This window comes from Balaenoptera borealis, assembly GCF_965194805.1.
Source record: "Balaenoptera borealis genome assembly, chromosome: 6".
NCBI lineage: Eukaryota > Metazoa > Chordata > Mammalia > Artiodactyla > Balaenopteridae > Balaenoptera > Balaenoptera borealis.
Window position 1 is genome coordinate 70785689 of NC_138863.1, and position 24772 is coordinate 70810460.

Genomic DNA, 24772 nt, shown 5'->3' on the forward strand with positions numbered 1-24772 from the left:
TTTTTTTTCCGGAATCTAAACTTTAAAAGGCTAATACTGAATAAAGGTGGTAAGTCTTCAATGATACATATTTAACTTATAGCAATGACTATCGCTTTATTCCAGGGTTCATATCAAAGATTCTCTCTAAAATTTAGTTGAGATCCTTCCATGCAAAAGGAATATTTATTTTCAGGTGGCTCAGGCAACTGAGTGTAGCCAATATTTGATTTCATTTCTGAGATTACGCTTTTAAAACAGAAAAGAGCTATGTTCTTACTTGGAACAATGTCAGCCAAGAAGTTAGCCCAGGTGAGATGGGATGGATTAGTAAAGGGAATATAAACTGTGGAATAGTTATAAATACTAACTTAATAAAATTTACTGCAGGAAAAGAAAAAATGAGTAGTGGAAAAAGAAAGTGAAAATAAGGATTCACTTATCACTTAGATTTTTGAAACTAAGAATGAAATGTTAAAGGAGAAACTGAGGTTGAATTTACCAGTTTTAGATATATTGAGACAAAAATGTTATGGTGAAGTCAAGCACTGAATATGGCTGAATTAGGGAGAAAGTGAAAAAAGGGCTGAGAAAGTGAAGAGCTTAAGGTAGAAAATAGGAACAGAAAAAAGTTACAAGAGATTTGATAAGAATATAAAAGCATATTAAAAAAGAAGTTTGAGGACAAAAGATAATTTAAAAAAATACACAGAAATTGTATTTATAAGAACTTATGGCCATGTGAAATCTGTGGTTCTCTCACCCTCAATAATATTACTGAAAATCTAGAAAAGCAAGAGGAACACAAATCCTAGGAGCCTTGTCTGTTCCGCATGACACAGTGTGCTAGGCAAATCCACTGCCAGTGCGGGAACAATTCCAGGGCAAAATGGGATCCATCCCAGAGTTCTGAAGGAAGAGGCAAGAAAATAAACAATATAAAAATAAAATTAAATATCCCAATTACTTCCAAGTTCTTTACAAGGTTTTGATTTAACGTAAATCCCCCAAAACTTCTATCAATTCAATGTTACAATAAAACATTAAAAAAAAGTTATCTTTCTGAATTAATTTGCTTAATAGGAAGAAATATCTAATTGTGGGAATGCCTTTTTATGCAAAATAGAAAAATAACTTAAGTGACTAATTTTAAAAAGTAAGGTTTCCCATACTTCCTTCACCCCTTCTCTGAACACTACTTTAAAATGAAATGATTTGGGAAAATCCTTTTCATTAACTACTACTTTTTTGTCATACCACTACCATGGTGAGCAGAAAATATCTTCATGAAAATAGTTGTTATTTAAGCAATTTGCATATATTATTTAACTAAATCCACATAATCTTGTGAATTAAGTACTTTAATTTGATTTTAAAGTTCACTATAGTTACTAAGGCTCTGGAGAGATCAACTATTTGTCTACAGTCTAGTAGGTGGAGTAGCTGCAATTGGAACCCAAGCCTTACCGCCCCAGGCTCTTAACCTCTCAGTTTACAGGTCCCGACTGCTAGAGAAGTGAAGTAGTAGGGTTATTATCTAGCATGGTGAGGAAGATATAGAAGGGTAACATTTACAAAGTGCACCAATGCAAACTACTTTTAAGATTCTAAAACCTGTCTGTCATACAACAAATATATTTCTCAGTGAGGCATAGTTATAAGCCAAGTTTTGATGTTTAAATACTGCCTGGGGAAAAAACCTTTGGTATGGCCCTTTTTGTGCTCAAGAATGTCCAAGAAGAAATTTACACCCCACAATCACCCTAGATAGACTTACTCAAGTTCTGCCAAACCAGTTTACGTGTTAACAGAGGCGATTTGGCAATAGCTTCTTAACCAGCATTTCACAGTTCAAGTATTTCTCAAACTTGTCATTAAAAGTTAACCATTTGACAAAGCATGACAGTGGAGTACCTTTCTGTTAAATGCTATCCTCTCAAAACCTTAATTCTCTTCCTGCCTTCCTAACTACCTCCTAATAGATGACTGGGCATAGTTATAGCAGCTGACTTAAAATCCTTGTCTGATAATCTCAATATCTGCATCATCTCAGGGTTGGTATCTGTTCCCTTGAAACTGGGTCATATTTTCTTGACTCGCCATATGTTGAATAATTTTGGACTGTACCCAGAACATTGTGAATATTATGTTGGGGAGATATTCTGTTATATGGTGCCAAAGAGTGTTGATGTTTTTGTTTTTGCAGGAAATTAAGTTGGTTAGACTCAGACTCCAAACTGTCACTCCTCTGAAGAGCAGCAGCTCAGATCTCAGTTCATTCCTTTATGCTTCAGCTGCAAACTGCTTTCAGTTTGCCCACACATCCTTGGTTTTAGGGAGAGCCAGAGACGGGCTGAGTTTAAACACAGAACTTCAGGTTTACTTTCTCTGGCTCTCTCCTTTATGGGGCTCCTTCCTTCTCTGGTGACTGTGGTTATTCTGGGCTCATTTTCCTTTCTGGTTCTTCCAGCCAGAATGGTGGTGGGCTTTCAATTGGAATTTTAGCCACTGGAACTGTGGCCACCCTCAGGACAAAACCACAGAAAACTGGGAATTTCACATTAGTGACAGTATTTCACACTAGTGAGCAGCTCCTCCTTCTTGATACCTTTTTGGCTACCAGTATAATATTTAGGTTTGCTTTTTAAGTTTTGGTGTTTTCATTGGTCCCTGTTCTTAGACTAAAAATGTGGGCATTCTCTAAGGTTCACACATGGGTACACTGTTCTTCCCTCATTATACACCTTTCTTATTGTTCATTCTCGTGTTAAGTCTATTGAGTATTCATTTCCTAAAATCTGTATCTTCAGACCCACCCTCTCTTTTTTTTTTTTAAATTAATTAATTAATTAATTTATTTATTTATGGCTGTGTTGGGTCTCTGCCTCCGTGCAAGGGCTTTCCCCAGCCGCGGCAAGCGGGGGCCACCCTTCATCGCGGTGCGCGGGCCTCCCACTATCACGGCCCCTCCCGTTGCGGAGCACAGGCCCCAGATGCACAGGCTCAGCAACTGTGGCTCACGGGCCCAGTCGCTCCGCAGCATGTGGGATCCTCCCAGACCAGGGCCCGAACCCGCGTCCCCCGCATTGGCAGGCAGACCCTCAACCACTGTGCCACCAGGGAAGCCCCAACCACCCTCTCTCTTGATAGCCACTCTCAATTCTCTTTCAATCCAATATATTTTCACTTGTTCTGCTGTCTATTGTAGAGCACCACATTTTAAAATATAACATAATCAGGGGCTTCCCTGGTGGTCCAGTGGTAAAGAATCTGCCTTACACTGCAGGGGACGTGGGTTCGATCCCTGGTCAGGGAACTAAGATCCCACATGCTGCGGGGCAACTAGCCCACGTGCCACAACTACTGAGCTCATGCGCCTTAACTAGAGAGCCTGCGTGATGAAAACTATGGAGCCCATGCGCCCTGGAGCCTGCGCGCCACAACTAGAGAGAAGCCCACGCGCTGCAACAAAGAGCCCGCGCCACAACAAAGACCCGATGCAGCCATAGATAAATAAATTTTAATAAATAAATCTTAAAAAAAAAAACACACAAAAAAACCATAATCACCTTTTGCTCAAATCTGGTTCACACTTCTAATCTTCATTTTCCTTTGTTAATGCAAGGTCATTCTCCTTAAAATAAAAAAATCTTAGGGAAAGATAAAAGCTTAAAGAAACTGAGATTAAGCATTACTAGAACAGCAAAATTCAAAACAAAACTAGGGGTCTGATAAAGGGCTACCAACTTTTTACTTTGCCAAGAAAAGACTTAGTAAAAACAACTAACTATAAAGATCTATTATCTTCTTCATGTAAAAGAGAAATGGACATTTATCAAAAAAGTAGAAGGGAGAGTTTTAGATTCAGCTTTATTAAAAAGTTTTCACTCTGTCCTCAGGACAAGATGAGAAACAAGAGCCGGGGACAAGAACAGGGATTCTGTGGCTGCAGCATGTGGAAAGAGGAGGAAGAGAAAATGTTCAATCAGCAGCAACAAGAAGGAAAGCAACATCTACTGTGGCCACAGGCCATCCAGCAGGAATACATTCTAGATGACACTTTCAGGGAATTTGGACAAGTCAGTGACCTCCTGCACATCATTATTTGGATGAAATGTAGAGGGAAACATGCTGCCTTAATGTTAAATAGTGAAGAGCAATTAGAGGTAGAAATAACGGTGGGTAAACCCATCCAATAAGGAATATAAAAATCACACCACTACTGATAAGCACAACAGGAGAGAGAAAACAAAAGATACCCATCTTGGAATTATTTGGTTTTCCAAAAGGAACTTATCAGAGAAGAAAAAAAAAAATCATAGTTTAATGACTTACAGAATGCCTGGGACTACTTTACAATAGTTTTATCAGGATTCTAGGATCTATCTATTTATCTTAGAGCCAAGTATCAAGTGTATGGAAAGATGTCTAATTGGCAAAGAAAAAAAATCTTTCAGGGAAAAAGCTTTCATAACATGGCAAGAGTGCCTTAAGCAAGCAACAAAGACACTGAAAGAACATAGCATATTAGGTGCAAATGATAAATTAGGTGTGCCCTCCCCATCTCTCCCCCATCAAATTCTAGCAATATCTTAAAGGGGACTACGAATTCAATAAGAGTTGTTAAAATACAATATTGGGAAAAGTGCTAGCTAGAGATTCTATGGTAAAATGAAGCTAAGTAGTTTTCTTTTTTTTTTTAAACTTTTTTTTTTTCTTTTTGGCCACGTTACATAGGTTGCGGTATCTTAGTTCCCCAACCAGGATTGAACCTGGGCCCTCAGCAGTGAAAGTGTGGAGTCCTAACCACTGGACCACCAGGGAATTCCCGCTAAGTAGTTTTCTTACTGTTGATTTTGGATCCTATAATACATTCCTGTGCCTTTAAAAATTACCACGAAGAATACATGCTATGCAACATTTCACAGGTCTAGCGTTCTGTGGAATAGCTCAAGAAATGCATCAGGCACCACACCATCTTTTAACAGCATAATGCAACCCTTTGCATGTGCAGGCATCCACCTGGGTCCACCTTGTGTCCCCCACCATGAGACCAATGCAAATATAATGCTCTAGCTGCTTGCTGTTCTATAAATAACAGAGACCTTTTTTTCTCTGATCCAGGAGTCTCATGTCTTCTTCCAGCATCCATGAAGTTGTAACTTATTAGCTTGTAGGTAGGGTAAAATCAAACCCCAGACCCTGAAACTCATGGGGTCAACGATTGTCACAATAGTATTAAATATTATTTGCCTTTTTTACTGTGTTGGCATTTATACTGATGATACAAAAGCAATGGTGAGTAAAACTGCTGGTGCCTGAGTATGACCAAGGCCATGTTACCAAACTGTACTCATTGTATTCTTCAATGCCGTATACTCGATCAAAAAGGAAGCCATTTTCACCTAAGAATATCCTTGATGATGACACAGTAAAAACTATTAATTTTATTGAATTTTGATCCCAAGTTAACATTTTTTAGTATTCTGTGTGACAAAATGGGAAATATACACAAAGGACTTCTATTTCATACTGAAGTACAGGGGGAAAAGCACTTGTGCAAGTGTTCGAGCTGCAAGCTGAACTAGTCACTTTTTTAATGGAATGCCATTTTCACTTGAAAGAATGATTATCATGCAAGCTATGGTTATTCAGACATTTTCTCAAAAGCAAATGAAGCTAGCTTCCCACTTTAAGGAAAACAACTGAAAAGATTTGTTGTTTATGAAAAAATTTAAGTTTTCAAGTGCAAATTTTGGAAAACTTCTGTTATAGTAATCTTGACAGCTGCCCAGTAAAAAGACTTTTCTGATGAGATCAGTGATGATGTTAAATGTGAGTTAAAATATTATATCATGAAATAAGTCAATATTTGGAAGTTGTGCATAGCTCCCTGAACCGGTATTTTCCAAATGACCAATTCATGATGCTACAAAATCATACATAAGTAAAAGATACATTCAAAGTACAAGACAGACCAATGACTTTTAATGTACCAGAAGAGTTCACTGGTTTCAGCTTTCATACTGCAACTAACATTAAGAAATTACCACTTGCCAAGTTTTGGTATAGTATCAAAGGAAAATGTCTACAATTTCTAAAAAGGTTATTAAAATACTCTTCCCTTTCCCAACTACATATCTGTGTGAAGCTGGATTTTCTTCATGTAATTCAACCAGCCAAACAAACAAAAAAACTCCACAACCACCCCCCCAAACCACCCACCACAACATATCACAACAGATCAAATGCAAAAAGCATTTCTAACTAAAAAACAAATATCTTTTTTTTTTTTTGGCCACGCCACGCAGCATGTGGGATCTTAGTTTCCTGACCAGGGATCAAAATTTCACCCCCGGCATTGGAAGCGCAGAGTCTTAACCACTGGACCGCCAGGGAAGTATGAAGAAACAAATATCTTTAAAACAGATTTTGAGAACTTTTAGGATGACAGACTATAATATATTAATAAGAGAAACTAGATTGTTTTGGAGGGCTAGCCCCAACCTACTGAGGTTGAAAAAACAGCCTTTCAGGCCTTGGTCAAGATAAATCAGGGAAGAACAGAATACAGTAACTCTGTTTAGTGGGCTCTGGAGAAGAGTAGAAAAAAGAAAAATGGGAAATGTGAGAAAGGGTACAAAAAGGGGAAATATACAATATTAGAGCTATTTAAATCTGCTTAGAAGCCAGGGAAGAGGATTTAAAAAGTGATATGCCACTTCTCAGTTTCTTCTCCCCTCAAAAATTATTTCTAGTATAATAACAAAGCAAAAACTAAAATTATGTATTAAATTAAGAAACAGAGACTCACCAAGATTAACATACAGAAATCTGTTGCATTTCTTTACACTAAAAATGAAGTATCAGAAATGGAAAGTAAAAGAACAATCCCTTTTAAAATCCCATCAAGAGGACTTGCCTGGTGGCGCAGTGGTTAAGAATCCACCTGCCAATGCAAGGGACACGGGTTTGAGCCCTGGTCTGGGAAGATCCCACATGCCATAGAGCAACTAAGCCCGTGTGCCACAATTACTGAGCCTGCGCGCTAGAGCCCACGAGCCACAACTACTGAGCCCGCATGTCACAACTACTGCAGCCTGCGTGCCTAGAGCCTGTGCTCTGCAACAAAGAGAAGCCACTGCAATGAGAAGCCCGCACACTGCAACAAAGAGTAGCCCCCGCTCGCCGCAACTAGAGAAAGCCCATGCACAGCAACGAAAACCCAACACAGCCAAAAAATAAATAAATAAATAAATTTATTTAAAAAAAAAATTGCATCAAAAAATAAATAAAATACTTAGAAATAAATCTGAGCAAGGAGGTGAAAAGACTTATAGCTAAGAACTACAAAACACTGATAAAGGACACTGTAGATGATTCAAGGAAATGGAAAGATATTCCATGCTCTTGGATTAGAAGAATTAATATTGTTAAAATGGCCATACTACTCAAAGCAATCTACAGATTTAATGTGATCCCTATCAAATTACCCATGATATTTTTCACAGAACTAGAACAAACAATCCTAAAATTTATATGGAAACATACAAGACCCAGAATTGCCAACACAATCCTGAGGAAAAAGACCAAACCTGGAGGTATAACCCTCCCAGACTTCAGACAATACTACAAAGCTACAGTAATTAAAACAGCATGGTATTGGCACAAAAACAGACATATGGAACAGAACAGAGAGCCCAGAAATAAACCCACACACTACAGTCAATTAATCTTTGACAAGGGAGGCAAGAATATACAATGGAGAAAAGACAGTTTCTTCAGCAAGTGGTGTTGGGAAAGCTAGATAGAAATCAATGAAGTTAGAACACACCCTCACACCATACACAAAAATAAACTCAAAATGGCTTAAAGACTTAAATATAAGACATGACCATAAAACTCCTAGAAGAGAACATAGGTAAAACATTCTCCAACATAAATCATACCAATGTTTTCTTAGGTCAGTCTCCCAAGTAAATAGAAATAAGAGCAAAAATAAACAAATGGGGCCTAATCAAACTTAAAAGCTTTTGCACAGCAAAGGAAAGCATAAAAAAAATGAAAAGACAACCTACAGACTGGGAGAAAATCTTTGCAAATGATGTGACCAACAAGGGCTTAATTTCCAAAATATATGAACAGCTCATACAACTCATTAACAGAAAAAAAAAAAAAACCCAATCAAACTATGGGCAGAAGACCTAAATAGACATTTCACCAAAGAAGACGTAAGATGGCCACCAGGCACATGAAAAGATGCTCAACATTGCTAATTATTAGAGAAATGCAATTCAAAACTACAGTGAGGTACCACCTCAAACTGATGAGAATGGCCATCATTAAAAAGTCTACAAATAACAAATGCTGGAGAGGCTGTGGAGAAAAGGGAACCCTTTTACACTGTTGGCGGGAATGTAAATTGCTGCAGCCACTATGGAAAACAGTATGGAGGTTCCTTAAAAAGCTAAAAAGAGAGATGCCATATGATCCAGCCATCCCACTCCTGGGCATATATCCGGAGAGAACCATAATTCGAAAAGATACGTGCACCCCAATGTTCACTGTGGCACTATTTACAATAGCCAAGACATGGAAGCAACCTAAATGTCCATCAACAGATGAATGGATAAAGAAAATGTGGTATATATACACAATGGAATACTACTCAGCCATAAAAAAGAATGAAATAATGCCATTTGCAGCAACATGGATGGACTTAGAGATTATCATACTAAGTGAAGTAAGTCTGAAAGAGAAAGACAAATACCATGTATCATTTATATGTGGAATCTAAAATATGACACAAATGAACTTATTTATGAAACAGACTCACAGACACAGAAAACAAACTTATGGTTACCAAAGGGGAGAGGGGGTGGGGGAGGGATAAATTAGGTATTTGGGATTAACAGATACAAATTACTATGTAAAAAATAGATAAATAACACAGTCCTACTGTATAGCACAGGGAACTATATTCAATATCCTGTAATAAACCATAATGGAAAAGAACATGAAAAAGAATATGTATATATATGTATAACTGAATCACTTTGCTATGCACCAGAAACTAACACAACACTGTAAATCAACAATACTTCAATAAAAAAAACAAAAACAAAACCAGAGACTCAGAACAGGAAAGAGTTAGGATGAATTAATAATTCAGATTTGGAAACAATTTCTACAACGGAAGTTTCAATGTAAACATTAAAATGATTTGGATAGCAATTTTCTTAGAGTTTGTGATATATTTATTATGACACCTTGGGAAAAACTATGAACTTTAATGAATAAACTTGTTGAATAACTTTTTTCCTTCTAATTATTATTCTACCAGAGAGTCTATAAACAAAGACTAATCTCCAGAGAAAAGTAATATAGAAGTGTTACATATAAAAAGAAGGTATATTTGATCAAATCTCTAAAAACAAAACCAGGGGGAATGGGACATTTGCTCTGACGAAGAAGGTAAGTTGCTACGTACACACGTTTTCTCCAATCCTCTGTAATCCCCAGGCTAGGCTGTCATGTGCCATTGTATAATGGGCATTTCTATCTAATAAGAGATGACGAAAAGAAAGAATCAAGCCTTAAAGGAATACAGGGATAAATTTTTTTTTTTTTTACAAAGGTGAGTAATACAAAGGTGAGAACATAAGCAGTCATATTTTTTTTAAAGTTCCTCTCTCAGGAAAGGTACTATGTGTTTTGATAATGTAAACCATATTTTACTTTGCCAAGGAAATCAGTTGATAGTTACATATCTTGACTAATGATATAATTTCTAACTTCTGTTCAAATAATAAAAACATATTTAAAAACAGGTGTTTTTATCATATACCTGTATACAATACTCTATTTTAAAGCATTTACAATGTATATAAAACCAGGTACCTGACAATAAACCTAACCTACAAATAAATATAGTTTAAGAGACTTGCAATAGAGAAAATATCTAGATGTTGAGAGAAGCTATGGGGGCCTGAAACTCAGATGGAGATCCCTAAGTGGGTGGTGCACCTGAAGTCCAGAGTATATGAGATATGAACAGTTTAAGGATGGAGAGGTCATCCAAGACCTAGACTTGTGAGGCTAGGATTTTATAAGCTACAGAAGGCCAGACAGCAGAACAAGTTAAAGTTCATACAGTGTCTGCCAAAACTGTCATATATAATAACTGGAGGAATACACCATGGGCAAATGCCTTTCACTGAAGAACCGTCTACAGAATAAAGAAACAAAAATAAAGAATAAGGAAACAAAAAGAAGCACTCTCTCCTCTGAAGTCATGATTACGTAATTTTAAAAAGTTATAGTAAATGAAATTGCTCTTTCAAAACCCTCAGTTTTAGCTTTCAGTTTATTTAATGTTCTCCAAAGTAGCCTGGAATAATATGGGTTCTTGCCTAGAGATTATTCTTTTTCTATTAAAATGCTGCACAAAATTTAAGTTTACATATCTATGCACATACTACCACATAAGCAAGTTAAGAATTTGTTTTCTTTCCCCTACTTAAACTAAATGTTGAGTGCCTGATCAAGCCTACCTTCAGCTCACCGGGAATTTTTATTTTTAAATTAAGGTCCTATATGTTTTATCTGTACCATACAATGATAATTAGGATTTCATTTTGTCATGTAATCTGGACTTCACATTGTCTTTTAATTTGCTTGCTAATTGCTTTGGGTCTCCAAATCTTTGTTTCCCCGACAAGATTGTAGCTCCTTAAAGGGGAAAGATCTTACTCTTTTTTTTTTTTTGTATTCCTATCAAGGACTACCAAGACTGGGAAAATAGGAGGAGTTCAATAAATACTTCTGTCCACTCAGCCATAAAAAGAAACGAAATTGAGTTATTTGTAGTGAGGTGGATGGACCTAGAGTCTGTCATACAGAGTGAAGTAAGTCAAAAAAAGAAAAACAAATACCACATGCTAACACATATACATGGAATCTAAAAAAAAAAAAAAAAAAAAAAAAAATGGTTCTGAAGAACCTAGGGGCAGGACAGGAATAAAGACGCAGACCTAGTAGAGAATGGACTTGAAGACACGGGGAGGGGGAAGGGTAAGCTGGGACGAAGTGAGAGAGTGGCATGGACTTATATATACTACCAAATGTAAAATAGATAGCTAGTGGGAAGCAGCCGCATAGCACAGGGAGATCAGCTCAGTGCTTTGTGACCACCTAGAGGGGTGGGATAGGGAGGGTGGGAGGGAGACACAAGAGGGAGGAGATACGGGGATATATGTATACATATAGCTGATTCACTTTGTTATAAAGCAGAAACTAACACACCATTGTAAAGCAATTATACTCCAATAAAGATGTTTAAAAAAAAAACACTTCTTGTCTAACTGATTGACAAGTGAATTTTTAGACATCAGCTTTCTTCAAACATGTCAGAGCTTCTATGTTTACTTGAAGTTGCCAGGTACAGCACATCCTACTTTCTTAATGTTAGCACTGATGGCAGCTCCACAGCTCCATCACTGTTTTATTGTTCTAAACCTATAAAATCTTTCCTGCTCCTCAAAGCTACCATGTATCTGCTGATCTAATCACAATGATAGCTACATTAGAAATCTGCCAACTGTCTAACTGGCATCTTTCAGTAACAACTGCATTCTTTGTATTTTTAAACTTTTGTTTAAAGCATATAACTTAGATGAAAAAAGATGTATAAAGAATAAATTATATATAGAAAATCAGAAATAAAGCATAAAAACATTTCTATACACATGAACACATGGTCTCTAAATAATTAAAAGTTCAAATAAACTCATATAATATATACTTTGTATCTCGGATCCTAGAATCTGAAAAAACTTTACAACATTCAATAATGTCTATTTTGGTTATTAAAACAGGACTTTAAGTCAGAGGGCAGTTTATTGAATGAGTGAGTGAAGAAAATTTACCAACATCACTAAATTCTTTTATGTATTCTACATTTTTGCTCTCTATATTTTCTTGTGTCAAAACACTCTAGACTTTTGTATAACTTCCACAAAAAAAAAAAAAGGGATAGAAAGATGACAAAATCTTTTGTCACACCCTACACACCTAGGGTAGCATTTAGTTTGCAACTGAAGTGGTTCCCAGAGCCGTATTATAAAAAAATCTCGTTTCCAAGATCATAAAAATGATCCAGGGGAACTCCCTGGAGGTCCAGTGGTTAGGAGTCTGCGCTTCCACTGCAGGGGGCCTGGGTTCGATCCCTGCTCAGAATTTGTATTTATATTAAAATATAAAATTTGCTAAATAATAACTGCTATCATGACATATGTTACTATGTCTGACAATGGTGTCCTGCAAACAAGATAGTAGTCTTTGCCAAGAATAAGTGTATGCATTTTTGTGTTACCTGATTTCTTACAATTTTTAACTTTTAAAGTAATAACATGCGACAGTTTCTTGGTTCTCTAAAGCACTGCTCAGCTAATCTCCTCTGGAAAGTCTATATTCATATTAGAATTTTTGAAATTATTCTCAAGATAATAAGCTATGATTATTTCTTTCCTCTGAGATGAATAACAATAGGATTCAGGAGAGTCAAATTCATTATTAAATTCTGCCAGGTTCCTTTAACTCTCATTAATACTTATCATATGGTAAATGATATACTATGCTGCCCCCACACACACCCTTGATCTTTTGGTACCCTCTTCTGTATACCATAATCTACAATCCCTGTGATGCTTTTATTTTTATTTTTAAAAATATTTATTTATTTAGGCTGCGCTGGGTCTTAGTTGTGGCACGCGGGCTCTTTTAGTTGCGGCATGTGGGATCTAGTTCCCTGACCAGGGATCGAACCCGGGCCCCCTGTATTGGGAGTGGGGAGTCTTTTTTTTTTTTTTTGATTTATTTATTTATTTTATTTTTTTAAATGGAAGCTTCTTTATTTATTTATTTTTGGCTGTGTTGGGTCTTCGTTTCTGTGCGAGGGCTTTCTCTAGTTGCAGCGAGCAGGGGCCACTCTTCATCGCGGTGCGTGGGCCTCTCACTGTCGCGGCCTCTCTTGTTGCGGAGCACAGGCTCCAGATGCGCAGGCTCAGTAGTTGTGGCGCACGGGCCGAGTTGCTCCGCGGCATTTGGGATCTTCCCAAACCAGAGCTCGAACCCGTGTCCCGTGCATTGGCAGGCAGACTCTCAACCACTGCGCCACCAGGGAAGCCCTTGATTTATTTTTAATTATTTATTTTTGGCTGTGTTGGGTCTTCGTTGCTGCGTGCAGGCTTTTCTCTAGTTGCGGCGAGTGGGGGCCACTCTTCATTGCGGTGCGAGGGCCTCTCATTGCGGTGGCTTCTCTTGTTGCGGAGCATGGGCTCAAGGCGCACGGGCTCCAGTGATTGTGGCACGCAGGCTCAGTAGTTGTGGCTCGCGGGCTCCAGAGCGCAGGCTCAGTAGTTATGGTGCACGGGCCCAGTTGCTCCGCAGCATGTGGGATCTTCCTGGACCAGGGCTCGAACTTGTGTCCCCTGCATTGGCAGGCGGACTCCCAACCACTGCGCCACCAGGGAAGCCCAAGGGAGCGCAGAGTCTTAACCACTGGACCACCAGGGAAGTCCCCCTGTGATGCTTTTAAATACAGTATGTCTACAAAATCTTTGATAATCTTTTTTTTCAAGAAGAACAACTTATTTTCTTATCTCTGGAGCACTTAGTGACTTGCTTCTAATGAACAGAATAAAGTGGAAGCAAAGGTGTGATTTTAGAGACTAGCTTGTAGAAAGCACTGTGGCTTCCTCCTTGCTCTCTTGGACCTCTTTCTTTCTTACTCTGAGGAAGACAGCTGGCACACTGTGATGAGAGGCCCATGTGGTGAGGCATCTTGCCAACAGCCATCTTGGAAGTGGATCCTCCAACCACCGTTAAGCTTTCAGGTGACTGGAAACCCTTGGCCACATTCTGACTTCAATCACATAAGATCCTGAATCAGAACTACCCAGCTAAGTCACTCCTGAATTTCTGACCCACAAAAAGTGATTAATAAATAGTTGTTGCTATATATTGGGGTAAATTTGGGGTACTTTGTTACATGATAGATAATACAATGAATCCTATCTCAACAAGAAATACTGTACAAACTACAGTGGTGTACAAGAGGTGAAACTCAAGTTTTCCATTAAATTGAGTACTTCTCCTCTAATGTCGCTAAACTATAAGCAGAATACTAAGGGTCATCCAATGATACAGGTTCTGCGACCTTGACTTTTTTATGTCCTTTTAGAAATCAAAGGACTCTTGCATGCTCTTTGTGTAGGATTTCTATGAACAGACTAAACTATAAATTTCATGTTTCTCAAATACAATTTTCTAAAAGGTCCTCTTTTCCCTCAACATATTCCTTTTTCCTACACTCTATGTGTCTCATTTTCCAAGGCAGCCATAGTTGCCATTTGCCATAATGTCTGGGGGTCTTTCCCTTTTCAAATATCCTAACCAAGTCCTAAACAAGGTAAACAGTCCTCAAACTACCCACCAAATAGGAGGAGGAAAGGACTGTGAGTGGTTAGCAGTAGCCTCCTTCTGTTGTTGGTTCAAAACATTTCTATTAAGTCACTAATTCATTACAGAGGCTAGGCCAACTGATTGGGAATGTAATTTCTAAAATCAGTTAAGTTTTTCATGACACAGAGAACTATATTCAGTATGATAAACCATAATGGAAAAGAATGTACATATATGTATAACTGAGTCACTTTGCTGTACAACAGAAATTAACACAATGTTGTAAATTAACTATACTTCAGTAAAAAAAATAAAATCAATTAGTTTTTAAGAAGGCTAATAAAATAAAAGCATACTGAAAACAGAAAATTGTACCATTATCTTAGCCATTTCTGCATACTACCTTCTAGGTTTTGTCTTGTGTATACATGTATACTTTGACAAAATTGCAAGCAACCAATATGGAATTTTTTCATTTTGGAAAAACCTTAATGATATCCATACAAATCAAACTCCTTCAGGAAAGGATTTCACTTGTATTACCTAAAAGTGTATTTAATTATAACTTAATTAGCTCAGATCAACATATATGCCAATGGAAAAGATTTTAATTTCAACTGGCCAGTATTTTTCTAAATTAGGACTAATTTTTGCACGCATATATAGCCAGCTCTTAAATATTCAACAAATCCAATTTATCCATTCTTTTAGAATACATTTCTTCTCTTTAATCCTTTATATGTTTAGTGCTCATTAGCACTTTGGCTCTAGATATATAAAGGAAGATGAGAAAACTGAAATATAAAACTGCTAATTTTTATTATAGTACAAGAAGATTGAGTTGATGAGCTATTCAAAGAGTTAAATACATAGGTGTCAAATAAATCTTTCCCCTGTTAGTAAAGATAATTAAGAGAACTCACTGAATTTAGATTTATTTCCTACTTGAAGCTTTATATTTTTCCCTCTTATGGTCTGTCCACAAATAAGGTTATAATTGATGCAACATTATTAATTTTTTGGAAATAAGCTACCTTTGACATGATTTCTGTTACTTACACTTAATTTCAGCGCAGCTGTTCAGATATATATATATATTTGAGACATAAAGATATCTTACAAAATTAAAACAAACATAATTTAAAAAACAAATCTGTTTGAAGGTTCTCTTTGAACACTAATTGACAAACTCTAAAACTTTCATAATGACAAATTATCCAAATTCAAAATAAACTAAATTATTAATATATCTTAGAGCCTTTCACATTATCCCCTTTGTTCTAATCAAGACTGCTACTTTCAAAAATACTTTCTATGTACTTGAACTGGAGATATTTTATTATTTTCAGAGAAATGTTATAATTGGAATAATATAAGAATTTTGACTAAAAATTGATGATAAATCATGACATTTAGAAGTCTTTGAAACAGGAAAATGGTCTGCAAATATTATTTACTTAAGCACTAAATTTATGTCAGCATTTTATAGTAGTTCAATGATTTTAAAATGTACTATAATAGGCTCTATCACAAAATTGTATTCTAAAAGTCAGAATCACTATTTCTGAATTTTGTCTTTTGCAAAATAAACCTGAACGTGTTCCAGTGGCACAGTTTCTTGTGTTTACTAGCAGTTTTAGATAAACGGAAATTGGAGTGGGGGTGAAGAGAGCTGAATGATTCAAATAAAAAAACCAATAACGATTCTAAATAAAGAAATATGAACTGGGAGATACTGTAGGGAAGTTTTCATTCTAAAATTTTTATTTATAGGGAACTGTCAAACTGGATGTTAAATAAAAACAAGTTAAGATAGTCTTAGTTATGGGATAAGTAACTGAATAACCTTGACACACAAAGTTAAAATCTCCTACCTGATTTAGAAGGAAATAAATAAATAAATATAGCACTCTTGACTTAATTGTCTTGTGGTTGTTAAGTGTCCTCATTTGTTAGGAGATATTATTTCACTCAAGAGCTGTTTCATCTCACTAAAACCCAACTCATCTAATTAAAAAAATTCATTTTTAAACATAAAATTCCAATGATTCAGAAAAGCATGGAGAATAATACAATATACATCTATATCTCGACCACCCTGATTTAACAAGCATTAAGATTCTGCCATATTTGCTTCAGAACTTTTCTTTAAAAACAGAAAAGTTACAGATATACCTGAAGCCCTCTTTATTCCTTTCCCAGAATCAGTCTCTTTTCTCCCCACCTTCATTTTTCTAAAGAATACCCTTCCTGCATATGTTTTTATACTCCTACTACACATTTATATTTTTATAAATGATGCCATAATGTTTTATATTTTTAAAAAATCTAAATAAATTATTCCCATTTTTTCATTTTGTAATTTCCATTTTTTACTCAACACTGCTTTTGAAATCTAGGTATATTAATATATAAATATTTAGTTTAATTTTTCTAAAATGTTTAATTGTAAAGATGTACCATTCTGCTACTGACAGATGTTTAGGTTGTTTCTAACCAATGTACCATTAACATCTTTGTACACATCTCTCTGCAGATATGCAATATTCCTTTTTATATTGCTTCAATGAAGACTTTTGCTTAAGCTAGTTAGGCGGATTTTGTTTTTTAATTAAGCACAGGCAAATGAAAAAACTAGAATGCTATTTTCTAGCCCAGAATCATCTCTGTCTTACTATCTTATTTCTTTCTGTGTAAAATCTTTTATTTCTCTGGTAAACACCTGTGAGATAGAAAAGAGAATACTAGGAAACAGGAAATTTAAGTCTTTATTTTACTTGGAAATACTGCTTCAAATATATTTAGGAACATGTAAGTTACTTGTTTGTATATAAATAACTTCTGTTTAGAATTCCAGTGGTGGATTCATTTCAGGAAAATAAAATGGGGAAAATGTGTTATGTACCACCATTTAAATTTTGATTCTTGCAATAGCAGTGTTAGGGTTGAAAAGAATCTTATCCACTTTCTCCACCATTCCTGCCCATCTCAAATGTGATAGAATACTGACTAAATAATTCAAGAAGCCTGACTTCTCATTTATTTCCTTTAGGGAATAAACCGGCAGCGCAGTCTACCTTTGATTCTTTTTCTTTTGGTATTCGTGATTTTACTTTATCATGTGGCTGATCAAGAGTCAAATTATTCTTCCTTGCTTCACTGTCTTCAAGCAGGGGAACACAGCCATAACTGTTATCTGTAAGACAAAAACCTCTTAGGAATAAGTGGGAAATCCTTGTTTTTGGTACCACCTGGAAAAGTAAAAAGAATACAAACCCAAACCCCTAATTTTAGAGTAGAGATTTTATACTATGAATTTTAAAAATTCTTTAGATAATAGTTACTTTGACAATTTAGATTTGCCCATTTAGATTTTGGCATATTTGATTAATATTTTTTTACTTTCATTCCCACTAAACACACAAAACCCCTACTCTTCCAATATCAGTAGTATATAAAATATGTAGAATTTAGAAAACTAGAAGTATGTTCTTTGTATGTTATCATCAGCAATGTAATTAAACTTTTATTTAAGTCATATTTTCAGGTATGCATTTCTTGTTTATGATAATTATTTGCATAATACTCTATGCTTATTATTAAAAAATTAGAAAATGCAGACATGCTGAAAAGAATAAAAAAAATAAAAACTACCCACAGTTTTTATTATCTATGAATTATTCCTGTTAACATTTTGGTTTATATTTTATCAGAATTTTTCTTTTCCAATACACATAAATTCACAAAAGAACCTTTTTTTTTTTGCATAGATAAAATTACATTTATTTTTTATCTTGCTTTGCTCAGTTTGCTATATATCATGAATATGTCTCATGTTTGTAACTGAACACCTGTTATCACTTTTCTTGGCTACATAGCTGTTCACTACACAAATGACTGTAATTTAACTGTTGAACATTTATTTATTTCTAGTTTTCCATTATTAGAAATTATACTGTGATGAGCATCCTTGCATATATACCTTGAGTACTTAAAGAAATATTTTCTTATGATATAGTCTTAGGACTTGAATTTTTGGTTTAAAAGGCACAGACATTTTAAAAGCTTTTGCTATTTATTGACGAACTGTCTTCTAGGAAGTTTTATCAACTTAAGAGTTCCACCAGATAATATATGTGAATGTCCATTTTCCCATTTCCTGCAACTGTTCATTTCTTAAATAAACGTAACTGTACCACAGTTATTAAAATATCAGAACTACTGAGAAACAATGGAGAAATAAAATAGAAAAACTTCACTTCCATCTTTCTTTTCTCCCAGAGGTTTAAGAAATAAATAAAAATTTAACATGAACATACCTCGACTGGAATTCACAAGAAGTAACTGTGATTTTAGCTTGTCAATAATAGTTTGTTGAAGGGACAGCTGTTCCTGTTGCTCACGTATTCTCTGCTCATAGTTCTCAGTCTGCTGACATAAAAACCAGTTAGCCTGATATTTACTGACAGACATGTACATATATTTACTGTCCCTTAATAATTACATATAGATATGAGTTACCCATATTGCCATTTCCCAGGTACTGGAGCATTTATTTATGAGCTAAAAATAGGATCCAATAATGCATTTATAATCATTACAAACATAAGTGATTTAAAATGCTTTAAACACTGTAAAATTTAAAAAAATCTTCTTAATTAAAGAAATTTCAGTTAAGAGTTCAATGTATAGTTTCTTGGATAAAAATTATAATTTAGAATTTAATCCTTAATAATAAAAAAAAGCATGAATGACAAAATGGATATTATATTAAAGTTATTCTATAAAAATACCCACTAACTTTAAAAAGTGAAGATTTCATGTCTTTTAAATAAACACACTTTTGAATTTACTTTTAGAGTACAAAAACACAAAGGAAGTAGCTATAGCTAAAACACTATGAAAATCAAAGGGACATGTACAAATTATAAAATTACATTGATCAGAAACTTCTAAGATTAAGTTTTAAGAAGTCAAGAGAACACATCGTTAATCTCTAGTGGATATCTTAAATACTTCAATTTCCCTTATATTTTTAATCCATTCACCTCACTATTTCATTGCAGTGGCTGTGAGAATTAAGCAATGAAAGAAGACACGAGTTTGCATTAGAGAATACAAATGCTGCAAACCCGAAATTTGAAAACGTTCCATTATAATTATCAAATTAGCACAAAGTCTGAAAAATATATGACCAAAAAATAATAGAGAATTCTTTAACAATTTCTATCACTAGAAGAACATATAAATGACTAAATTGTAAATTCCTTGAAATATGAAATGGGGTTCTAATAATCTTGGACTGTCCTTCAATAGATACTAGATATTCGATTTTGAATTGATACTTAATCAAAGTTCAAAATTAATGAAGCTCTATTATTTTCAGAGATCTATAAACCTAAAGTTCTTTATAAATGACACAGCTGTTCCTAGATTCCCAAAGTAAATTAGCTTAAGAAATGAAAGCAAAATACCACATTTTCCCAAATAAAAGGTGAAATTTTGTAAGTATTACACTTCAAACATGAGTAACTGACAAAGCTGGTAAATAACCCAAGTGGTGTGTTGTCTTTGCATGTTGCCTGAGGGTAGTATCATATAACTTGATACTCCCATAGAACTCTGCAAAGTAACTTACACATAGGAGGAATTCAGTACATGCTTACTGAAAAAATAAAAGAAATAAAGAATCCAATTAAAAGAAAATCCGAGTAAATTTTATTATTATGAATAAAAGAATGAGTCTTTTGAATCTGTCTGAACCATATGTCCTATGACTAGGAGTCTGAGAACAGAACCTTGGATACCAAATTCCAGTCGAGGGCCAGGCTTCCCCAAATAAGACTTCTTATTCCTACATAAACTTACATCCAAGCCCCTAGAAAGAGTGGGTAGGTTGACTGTAAGAAGGGTTTAAACCTCTAATGCAAATTCTGTAATACTTTAAATTTACCTGGCTACACAGAGCCACCGGGGCTGAGGAATCAGCAAACACACTAATATCACAGTCTGTACTATCTACTTCTGTGTATTTAGAACTTTCTCTAAAGAACTCAAAGCTTTTCATAAATATCAACGAAAAATTACCCATTCTTTCACTATTATTTGAGAGCTACATATATTCTACTATCCAGCATTAAGTAACCAGTACAAAAACTTAGAGACGGGCCCAGAATAAATGTTAAGTTATGCAAGCCTCAGTCCATTCTCCATGTACTATATATTTTTCCCCAACCTTACTGAAAAAACAAATGACTTGTATTTTCTTTTGGAACCAACTCAGAAAGCCTCTGCCAGGTAATTTTCATCTTCTAGTTTCTGGCTTAAAAACATACTTTAGCACATCTGCATATGACATATTACAATAAATGAATAATGCTGAAAATGTTTTCATTAGCTGGAAAAAAAAATCCATAGATCAACAATAATTTCAAGTTGAAGTTTTGAACTATTTCTTAAACAACTTAACAAGGTACTTTATAAACTTAAGCAAATTCTGTAATAATTTAAAAACCAATACTCTGGAAGTATAGCAGGGGAAATAGAACAGCAATGACCCATCTTCTTTTACTGTTCTTTCCACATACTTACATTATATCAATTACAGTAGTCTAGCCTAAATGTTTATACGTATGATTTCCCTTTAGACTATGACCTCCTCAAGGGCAGAGACTATTTTCTCCTGAGTACCCCATCTCCAGAGTACAGCAGAGTACCTGGCACACACTGAGACGCTCAATATTAGTCGAATAAATAAACTAAGTTTTATAAGGAAATATAAGAGAAATAGATATGCCTTCAGAAGTAACCTGAAGGAATGGAGATAAGGTTTTGCTTACATTTCTATAAGGAAAATAGGAAAAATAGAGACAGCAGGTCAGTAGGTAAATAAGACAAAAGGAAATTAAGTTTCAGAAGACGGATGCAAAAAAAATAGGCCATGTCTGAAGATTTTCTTTTTCTTTTTTTGGAAAAAAAGGGAAGCTTATACTATCAGAAAAAAACGTACTAATTCAAGAAGAGAAAATACATATTTAGAAAATAGTATAAGGCTTCTGACCACAAGACTATGAGAGGGGAAGTCCAGAAGAGGATACTGTATCAAACTGGGAAATAACCAGCAGAATTCAGTTTACTTGCTATGTTTGGAAACTAACAGGAACAAGAAGTTTGTTTTTTTTTTTCTTTTTAGTAAATGCTTTTGTTCACTGAACAGATGTTAACAAACTTACTATCTGAAAAGTCCTTTTAAAAGGTCAGATAATTGTTGCACTGTCACAGTATTTTTAAAAAAAAACAGTACAATTACAAAGCAAGTACATTCCAGCGCTACCAAAGACCCCACAAAACAGAAAAATCACTAACAACCACATTGAAAATGTACAACAGCAATGTCTTGTCAACACTTCTGTACAGAGCACAGACATGACAGCTAAAACAGACAGAAGAGAAGATGCTTTTGACAGCCAGTGTGTGTGAATGATTCTTTGAGTCAGATGGCAGCAACAAGTTACTAACTAGGAGTTCTGCATGACAACTAACCATCCATCTGTATCAAACACCATCTGGCCGAGATGACTCTGGCTTCTGTGTATTTGACACTCCTTCCAGTTCCAAAGACTAGCAAAACAAGTGGTCTACCAGCATCTAAAGAGGTAAACAGGTACTTAGGTACTTGGTGCCAGAATGTACTTCGTATTCTTTCTCAGTGTTCAAAAGCAAAACTTAAAACAATGGTGATTAAATACAGTACACATCTTGAATTTACTAAAAATGGTTGTCCATACATACTCTCGACTATCATAAATAAAGCAAAAAGCTTAAGAAATGTTCCTTTATCCAGGCAAAATTTCAATCCATCTTCAAAACTAAGGCAGCATAGTCTCTATAAGTTTGGACATACAGCTGCTCAAGTTTTCATGGGTTTCATAAATATTAATATAGAGTTCTATAAATTGAATTTTTTTCTACTGCTGATACTAAAAATTCTCATTTTTCATATTTTCCAAAGCACGTATTTCCTAAATGGCAAAAAAAGTTCAAGTGTCCTTAAGTCATCCATAATTCTTTAAATAGGTCAAACATTATCTCTTCTCATCCTCAAGAATTAATCCCAATATTCAGAAATACCATTCTTTTCCTCTAAGTATAAAAAGAGTAAAAATTTTAGTAAATATTGAATGGATTAAAAGAAAAAGCCTTGGTTTAAAAACCTTTCAAACTGTTCCAAGATTAACAAAGAGAACAAAAGCTTTATTGAAGGATTTGCTTGGCTACCACAAAAGCTCTCAATAGGGAGCTCCACAGTTCATGAAGGAAGATAATTAAATATTAATTATTCCAATACATAACACTTCAGACACAAACTAATTGTCTTATCTTGAAACTTTGGTAAACTAAAAACCAACTTCAATTTTAGGTTAAAAAAAAAAAGAGACAGTATAGGATTAGCAACTCGGAGATCTGGTTTACACAGCTCATTGCTAAACCATTCTCTGCTATATTCTCCTATAACTAGGGAGTTATAAACCCTGCCCTCTCCCACCTTCCTGATACCAAGACTTACCTAGGAGATCTGCAATTTGACAGATCAGATTATCAATCTGATTATCTACTATTAAGTGACAGTGCTGTCACCAATTTCTCTGCATGCCAAATGGTAAACTATTTTTATTTTACAATATTGCATTTTGGTCCTGTTTAATTTATTCAGCTTCTTTGAGCCTTGGTTTCTTTCACTTTGAAATGAAAATAATACTTACTTACAGAATTGAAGGAGATTGCTTATTATGGCACATAATAAGCTCTCTGCAAACATTAGTTACTTTCCTGTAATAATGAACAACGTTTCCACATAATATGTATTACTATAGCATGTAGTGCATATGTCCATTAACTAAAGCTCTGATTATCACTGTACATAGGCAATTTGTCACCAGACTTACCACACAACCACCCCATGCTCTAAGCCAGTTTCTCAGTCCTTCTAGTTCACTGTAATCTAGGACTCAGAAGCTTCTCTTCAAGAAATCAGTGTGGTATCTCCATTGAATCAAAAACATTCTGTCAAGCAAAAAAACAAACTCTGGTTGTTCAAAGTTTACAAAGAGACAAAATAGGCTCAGAAATAATTAAGAAACAAAATTGTCATTAAAAACTACAAAAGTAGCACATTAGTTGAAAACAATGCAAAAAACAACAAAATGTCCACCATCACCACCATAACAAAACCCCAGATATGTGCAAAGTAAAAGTGACAGTCTCTTCCTTTACTTTGCTCTCCTTTCCTCCTCAGAGGTAATTACTACTGACACTTTGGCATTTGCCCTTTCAAAACTTCTGTGTACATGTGTATGTATCTTCTTTTAAAAATGTGAACTGTTCTGCAACCAAATTTTTCATCAACACATTATCATCATATGATCATTTCACTATTTACTATGCTCCAGAAATTAGAGAGCTTTATTTTCTCTATCTCACTTAATCCTTAAACTAACCTTCTGAGATTATTTCCCACATGTTATAGATGAGAAAACTGAGGCACAAAGAGTTACAAAATAACCTGCTCAAGGTTTCTCAGTAGGTAGTAGGTAGTAGAGCTGGGATTTGAATACAGGTTTGCCTGACCACAATGCCCAAGTCCCTAAATAAGCACCATGGCTAGACTCATGTGAGTCTATCTAGCTCTACCAAGGTCCTCTTTTGCTATATATTCTCCCTTCAGGCAATCTCATTCCCAGTGGTTGGTTATTTCCCAGACTTTCAAATTCTCCTTCTAGCAGAACCCTCCTTTGAACTCTATATCTATGCGGCTAAGTGCTACTGAAAAAGCATTTCAAATTTTACTTACTCAAATTCGATGATCTCCTCCCTCCAACTAACAAACCCCTCAAACCCCCCGCAACCCCACCAAATCAGTCCTTTTCTAGTATTCCTTCTCTCAATACATGGCACCGCTATTTATCCAGAAAGCTATAATCATCCTTGACATTTACTTGTTCTATTGCCAATCCACCACCAAGTGTCAATTTTAATCTTAAATACTCTCAAATCTATCCACTTGTTCATTTCCAATGTAGACGTAACAGTTCAAGCAGCAAACATTAATGAACTACTGCAACAACCTAACTGCTCTTTACAATCACTTCATAAAAATTGTCTTCTCTAAATTAGGTCAAATTCCTAATAGATATTTTAAAAGCAGTTTACTTTTCTTCCTAATACTTATCAGAGTTTGAAGCTTTACATTTACAGGATTGTTTGACTAGTCTCTGCCTAACTAGTCTGTGCCACCATTTCATGAAGTAGGGAGCATTTCTGCTGCTCATTG

At 35.2% G+C, this 24772-nt stretch overlaps 1 protein-coding gene across 8 annotated transcripts in view; it reads right to left on the reverse strand.

The window, feature by feature from the left end:
• The window catches only part of TANK (TRAF family member associated NFKB activator), an 81802-nt gene that overhangs the window by 22930 nt on the left and 34100 nt on the right, over positions 1–24772 (reverse strand). For 5 of the 8 annotated variants that reach the window (XR_014245559.1, XM_082395351.1, XM_082395352.1 and 2 more), the window contains 2 exons: positions 18762–18873; positions 17520–17638 (listed from right to left, as the gene is read on the reverse strand). Coding sequence is in view for 7 of the 8 variants with exons in the window: in XM_082395351.1 (XP_082251477.1) it covers positions 17520–17638; positions 18762–18873 (231 nt within the window). In the remaining variant the exon portion in view is untranslated. Of the gene's footprint in view, positions 1–17519; positions 17639–18761; positions 18874–21984; positions 22091–24772 lie in introns of those variants that run through there. The other 3 variants (XM_082395354.1, XM_082395357.1, XM_082395356.1) reach the window with 2 other exon arrangements.